The sequence below is a fragment of the Acyrthosiphon pisum genome, unplaced genomic scaffold, assembly GCF_005508785.2.
Source record: "Acyrthosiphon pisum isolate AL4f unplaced genomic scaffold, pea_aphid_22Mar2018_4r6ur Scaffold_21407;HRSCAF=23902, whole genome shotgun sequence".
Taxonomy (NCBI): domain Eukaryota; kingdom Metazoa; phylum Arthropoda; class Insecta; order Hemiptera; family Aphididae; genus Acyrthosiphon; species Acyrthosiphon pisum.
Genome location: NW_021770871.1, coordinates 137928 through 145573, shown reverse-complemented (window position 1 = coordinate 145573; position 7646 = coordinate 137928). Strand labels below are relative to the sequence as shown.

The window sequence follows — 7646 nt, the reverse complement described above, 5'->3', positions numbered from 1 at the left end:
CCTCCATTACCTACTACTGTTTGATCCATTCTTTTTAGATCATTCTTTATACGGTCCATCCATCGCTGACGCGGTCTTCCTCGCGGTCTCTTCCCAGATGGATTATTATTTAAAACTTTATTGATCAGATCCTGCTTCGCCCTCCAAACGTGCCCAGCCCATTCTAATCTTTTGGATATTAGAAAACTTTGAATGATTGGTTTGTTGAAAAGCCTTTCTATGTCTATGTTTTTCCTGCGCTCATATTCCCCATTATCCGGGTTTCGTATAAGGCCATATATTCTTCTCAGAATCTTTCTCTCAAACCTCAACAGTTTTCCTTCGTCACCCTTTGTTGTTGACCATGTCTCACATCCAACTATAAAATAATATTATGAAATAATCTTTAGCTTATTTAATGTTGTATAGAACAAGTCACAGGTACGTAGTTGACATGAGCACACGAGTAACTGGGCGCCCATCATGACCTGTGTCAAACGTGGAAATTAATTTTCGGAAAAATTTTCGTCAAGAACAATTAATTCAGGAAAATATTTGTCAGGAATGCTTTTATGATGAATATTAATTGATTTGTTTTTTTCAAAATGCGCTCATTCCATTGTCTTATTCAACAGGGATTTATTTTTGGAAAAGGAACATTTTGTCTAAAATCACGTTCTTTAAACTTAAAAAAGGTGGGTAAGTAGGTGTCGCTCTGCTGTACAGTAGGTTCCAAGTGGGTCACTATAATGACTTGTGTTAAATTTGAATTCATTGATATAATATACAGTACAGTACAGTCTTTCGATCTAGACGGTTGTGTTTTCCCTTCAGTGCTCTCTTATCTCCTTTCCTACGGTCATTAAGCTATAGTGTTAGATTGTTCTTGCAATCTGTCTAATCTTATATTTATCGAAAACGTATCGCTATTTATCGTTATTTTTGTTCAACTCGTCCTATTGAGGTTACTATGCCTACAGAGTGCACAAATTGTCACGACTCTATAATTCATGATGAAGATTCAATTGTTTGCTCCACGTGTACTAGCGTCTTTCACTTTTTCTGTGCTGGTTATAATGAAAATGCTTTTAAAAAACTTTCAAACAATTCTAAAATGAGATTTGTCTGCAATAAGTGTAAAACAATTGGTTCTGGTAATAAATCTAAGCTACCTGACAAAATAAATGATGAAAATGTTATATCGAAAAAAAAACTTGAAGAATTAATTACTTCGGTAAACTTCATGGGAAATCAATTTGACGATTTTAGTAACAAAATGGACACTATTTTGAAAGAACTCAAAGGCTTAAAACTTGAAAATTCTAAAATATTATCAGAAAATAAATTACTTAAGGATGAAATCAGTATAATAAATCAAAAAATTGACGAATTGGAACAAAAAAGCATTGGAAATGCAATTGAGCTCAAAGGCATCCCAAAAACTGTAAATGAAAATTGGTGTGACATCGTTCAAGTCATCGCTAAAAAATCCAATTCTAATATAATGATAAAATCTGCCTACCGAATTCATTCGTCTGATAATAAAACAAACATCATAGTTGCTGAACTTGAAACTTCTGATATGAGGAAAGATTTTCTTAGTAAAGTAAAATCATTGAGATTGAATGCTAATATGATTCATAATAGCTGGTCAACGGCCTCAAAAATCTATGTAAATGAAAGGCTCACCAAGAATAGAAGAACATTGTTTTCAAAAACCAGACTGGCTTGCAAGGAAAAATGGTACAAATATGTTTGGGTTAATAACGCGGAAATACTGGTTAAAAAGGATGATGGTGAGAAAACTCTAAGAATCAAGTCTGACAAGGATATAAATAAGTTGTAAGTTTTTTTTATACTAGCTTTATAAAATTTTCTATACTATCTTTAAATTCTAATAATTATATACATAATCACTTTTTACAATGAAATCTAACATTTTAAAAGATATTAATTTATTAAAAAACATAAATACTGTAATTTTAGATAGCTTTAGTAATTTACCTACAAATATATTAAATAGCAATAATTTATCTATTTTCGTAATGAACATTAGAAGTATAAGGCGACACTTTGATGAGCTTGTGTTATTGTTAGACACCTATACATTAAGTTTTGATATAATTGTTTTGTGCGAAACCTGGCTGGATTATGACTTCAAATTTTTATTAAATGGATATCAAACTATTAACTCTATTAGTAAATTAAATAAAAGTGATGGAGTTACTATATTTATTAAAGAACCTATCAAATTAACTAATATAAAAGAAAATGTTATATCTAATTGCAACTCAACTGAACTATCATTTGAATATCTCATGAATAATTTTATAATTACTTGTATTTACAGGTCTCCTAATGATAATACCAGTCCTTTTTTGGATGGGCTAGAAATGTACTTAAATAGTATCAATAAATCCCATCGCTCTATCATTTGCGGTGATATAAATATCGATATTCTTAATCAAAATAACTCTCTTACCTCAATTGAGTATCTAAATATAATGGCATCTAAAGGCTTCATTTCGTGCATAAATAAATATACTCGTGTCTCCAATACGTCACAATCGTGTATAGATCACATATTTATTAACAATATAGATACGGGCAGTGTAAATTCATATATTTTAAAATCTGATGTAACTGATCATTACGCTACTATACTATACATTCAAAACGATGTTAATTTAGCTGATAACACTAATAAAAAATTATCTGAGATAGGAAATAAAATTAACATAGATCACTTAAATATGCTCATTAGCATTGAAGATTGGGATAATTTACTATGTAATAGCGATGTAAATAAAGCATATGAAACATTTAATAACATAATTAATCAACTTATTTCCCTATCGTCATATAATACTGCTGTACCATATAAAAATAATAATAATAATAAAAAGCTTAAAGAATGGATTACACATGGTCTAACGGTCTCAATCAGAAATAGAAATAAATTATCTTTTAAATTACGTAAGAGACCTTTTGATAGGGAATTAAAATTATCTTATACTCGGTATCGTAACCTACTAAATAATTTAATAAAAAAAGCAAAAACTTTACATTACCAAAAAAAAATAATGGCAGCTGGTAATGATTCTAAATCTATTTGGAGAATATTGAAGGAAGTTACAGGCAAAAAAAGTAATTCATATAACATTAAAAGTATATACGGCAATGATACCTTATTATATAATGAAAGGGACATTTGTGACACTTTTAATAGTTTCTTTGTCAGAGTAGGTAGTGATATTGAAAATAATATTAGATCTAAAGGGTTTGTCGAAAAACCATGGAAAGCCTTAAACAACAAGTGTGATATTGCAGATTCAATTTTTTTTAAGCCAATACATGTTGCTGAAATCGAGCAATATATTAATAAAATTAAAGATAGAACCTCATTTTTTGAGCATGGATTAACTAATTATATCTTAAAAAAAACTGCTATGACAATATCTTACCCTTTAACTTATCTTTTTAATTTGTCTATCTCACAAGGAGTATTCCCCTCTTGTTTCAAAAAATGTGTTGTGTTACCTATATTCAAATCTGGTGACCCCTTGGATTGTAGTAATTTTCGCCCTATTGCGCTATCTTTATCTATATCTAAAATATTAGAAAAGTGTATTAAGAGTAGGATACTGCTATTCCTGAATAAAAATGAGTTTTTCTCAAAAAACCAGTTCGGATTTTTACCTGACAGATCAACCAATGATGCTCTTTTCCTGTTCAACAAAGTCCTGCATGACAATTTAGATTCTAATAATAAAGTTTTAGGTATATTTCTTGATATAAAAAAAGCATTTGATAGCGTCAATCATACTATACTTCTAAAAAAACTATACCAAGCTGGCTTTAGAGGTAATATTTATAACCTAATGCAATCATACTTATCAAATAGGACACAATTAGTAAGAATAAATAATACATACAGTAACCAATTACACATTTCACATGGGGTTCCTCAAGGTACCGTCCTAGGTCCCATTTTATTTATTATTTATATAAATGGCTTATTAAACTTGAATATTAATTCTAAAATTATTAGTTATGCTGATGATACTGTAATTCTTATAACAGATAAATCCACGGACTTCTTATACTCTAATGCTAACAGAATTATAAACAGTGTTAAAGTATGGTTTGATAACAATCTATTAGAGTTAAACCTTAATAAATCTAAATATATATTTTTTAATAGTACTTCTGATTTTAACTTATACAATAAAATAACCGTTCACTCAGTCCAATGTAATAGAACCTGCAGTAACTGTATAATATTGGAACAGGTTAGCATTATAAAATACTTAGGTATAACTATTGACAGTAAGCTAAAATGGGCCTCTCATATAAATAATTTAACAAATACCGTTAGAAAATTTTTCTTTATTTTTCATGATGTCAGGTTCTTATTTAATATTCGCATCAAACGCTTACTATACCTATCCCTAACACAATCTATTGTTAATTATGGTATTTGTATCTGGGGTCAAGCATATGATTCACATACTTATCGGCTTAAAATCACACTCAATAGGTTAATTAAATTTTTATTATTGAGACCTGTGTATTATAGTAATGATTCTGCTTATTTAGAACTTAATGTTTCATGCTTACAAAATTTATACTATAAAAATATCCTATTAAGCTTATACAGATTTAAGCATAATCTAGCTAGAGTTAATCACTCATACAATACTCGATATAAAGAAAATATTAATATTTGTGTGCCTATTTCAAAAAAGCAATTAGGTCTAAAAAGTTCTATATCTACAGCATCTCTGATATGTAGACAGCTGAATATTAATGTTTATAATTACAAAAATATATGTATATTTAAATCTTTTCTGAAAACTTTAGATCTCTCAAACTTAAACTTATGATAAAACGTCTTAATTTGATATAATTTTTGCGAGTATATCATACTATATTAATTGATGTAAATATATCTTCGTTTATATCGTTTACTAAAAATATTTTTCTTTTTTCTTAGTTTATCTTAGTTTTTCTTAGTTTATGTAAATCTTATAATAATTTGTATTATCTTTTATTTTTTCCAATTTTGTATTGTACTCAAACTTTTACACCCCCCAAAACAAGCTTACGCTTAAAGGGGAGTTGCAAACATTGTGTCATATGTATTTATTCTAATGTATTTATGTAAATGTATATTGTTTTTGCTAAAAAATAAACTTATTATTATTATTATTAAATAAAAATACAAATGGTATACATTTTAAACATAATTTAACGAGCCCATGGTTGATGGACCTTTCACTGATCAATTATTTATCTAAAAGCTATTTTTGAAAAAATCTGGCTTATCAAATCTATCCTAAGTGCACCTATAATTGTATAGTTAATTTTAATTAATGCAATCTAAACTACGACCTGCAGCCACATCTTAATCGGTTGACTGCAGTGGCGTCATTTGGGGGGGGGGCAAGGTGGGCATTTGCCCCTGTCTGATTTTAAAAGCGGCCCGATGGGCCGTGCCCAGTTGTTGCCGTCTTACCATTACTATATTTTATTAGCACAAAAACATGCCTATTTTATAATATTTTCAGAAAATATTATACTATGTAAGTACTAAGCAATTATTGTCACAATGATACATTTTTACTAATTGAATAGTTGGAATATATTTATATTTAGACGCATGCGGGGACATACACATTGTATGTATAGGTATGCATTTATGTATATTTGCTTGTGACTTTGTGTGAGTGTGTTTTGTGGAGGAAAATGAACATATTAATATTGTTATATGCACAACAATAATAATAATTAGTATCATAATCTCGTATAGTTTAATTTCTAAAATCTAAAATTAATACAAATTCTAAAAACAACAACCGATTGGCACTCTTATTAATTATCATTGATCACGGACTTCAGTTAACTTGCGACAGTCGTGTATGATTCAACTATTTGTGTTAATATTTTAGTTGAGTATACCCTATTCTACGTAAATTAAAATTAATTTTTTTGTGATGCGTGTTTACACTTATCTTTTAAATTTGAGCAAAATATGACTTCAAAAAAAATAAATGGGTGGTACGGCTAAAAATATAAAATTACCACAAACTGCTCGAGAATCGAAAATAATTTCTGGTATGTTTAATAAACAGACAAAACTTAAGCCGATAAGCAAGCAATAAAACAAAAAATATATATTATAATTTAAGATAATATTAATTTGTAAATATATAGTATAATACCTATATGGCTATACCAGAGTAATAGAGTATGGGCTATAACTTATAAGAGATGAATCAGGTAAAATTGATTTATAGATAATGAAGTTGATATATTTTCAAAAATAAAAAAAAGAAAATATCCTAATAAACCACTATAATATTATTGTTTATCAATATAAATATTGCCATATAATAGTTTGTAGACTTTTAACTGATAGGTACAGAATTGTTTTTCATTAATAAATCTAAATATATATTTTTTAATAGTACTTCTGATTTTAACTTATACAATAAAATAACCGTTCACTCAGTCCAATGTAATAGAACCTGCAGTAACTGTATAATATTGGAACAGGTTAGCATTATAAAATACTTAGGTATAACTATTGACAGTAAGCTAAAATGGGCCTCTCATATAAATAATTTAACAAATACCGTTAGAAAATTTTTCTTTATTTTTCATGATGTCAGGTTCTTATTTAATATTCGCATCAAACGCTTACTATACCTATCCCTAACACAATCTATTGTTAATTATGGTATTTGTATCTGGGGTCAAGCATATGATTCACATACTTATCGGCTTAAAATCACACTCAATAGGTTAATTAAATTTTTATTATTGAGACCTGTGTATTATAGTAATGATTCTGCTTATTTAGAACTTAATGTTTCATGCTTACAAAATTTATACTATAAAAATATCCTATTAAGCTTATACAGATTTAAGCATAATCTAGCTAGAGTTAATCACTCATACAATACTCGATATAAAGAAAATATTAATATTTGTGTGCCTATTTCAAAAAAGCAATTAGGTCTAAAAAGTTCTATATCTACAGCATCTCTGATATGTAGACAGCTGAATATTAATGTTTATAATTACAAAAATATATGTATATTTAAATCTTTTCTGAAAACTTTAGATCTCTCAAACTTAAACTTATGATAAAACGTCTTAATTTGATATAAGTTTTGCGAGTATATCATACTATATAAATTGATGTAAATATATCTTCGTTTATATCGTTTACTAAAAATATTTTTCTTTTTTCTTAGTTTATCTTAGTTTTTCTTAGTTTATGTAAATCTTATAATAATTTGTATTATCTTTTATTTTTTCCAATTTTGTATTGTACTCAAACTTTTACACCCCCCAAAACAAGCTTACGCTTAAAGGGGAGTTGCAAACATTGTGTCATATGTATTTATTCTAATGTATTTATGTAAATGTATATTGTTTTTGCTAAAAAATAAACTTATTATTATTATTATTATATATATGACATAATCTGTATACTATTATATATATCGTTGACAATTTTTTTTTTGTCTCAAAGCCGTATTATAGTGGCATATTTTTTTCAAAGTACATACCTAATATTTTGGCTGTATCTAAGTTGAGTCGTCGACACTAGCGGTTTTTACTGGTAGTACTTCAGTAGTTGGCTCCTAAAAAATTTC

General features: G+C 28.0%; 1 protein-coding gene across 1 annotated transcript; it reads left to right on the top strand.

The window, feature by feature from the left end:
- Positions 1-949: 949 nt before the first annotated feature.
- Positions 950-1825, top strand: LOC103308122. Its single transcript, XM_008180893.1, has 2 exons — positions 950-1247; positions 1410-1825. The coding sequence occupies exons 1-2, from the start codon at positions 950-952 to the stop codon at positions 1823-1825; spliced, it is 714 nt and encodes a 237-aa protein (XP_008179115.1).
- The last annotated feature ends 5821 nt before the right edge of the window (positions 1826-7646 follow it).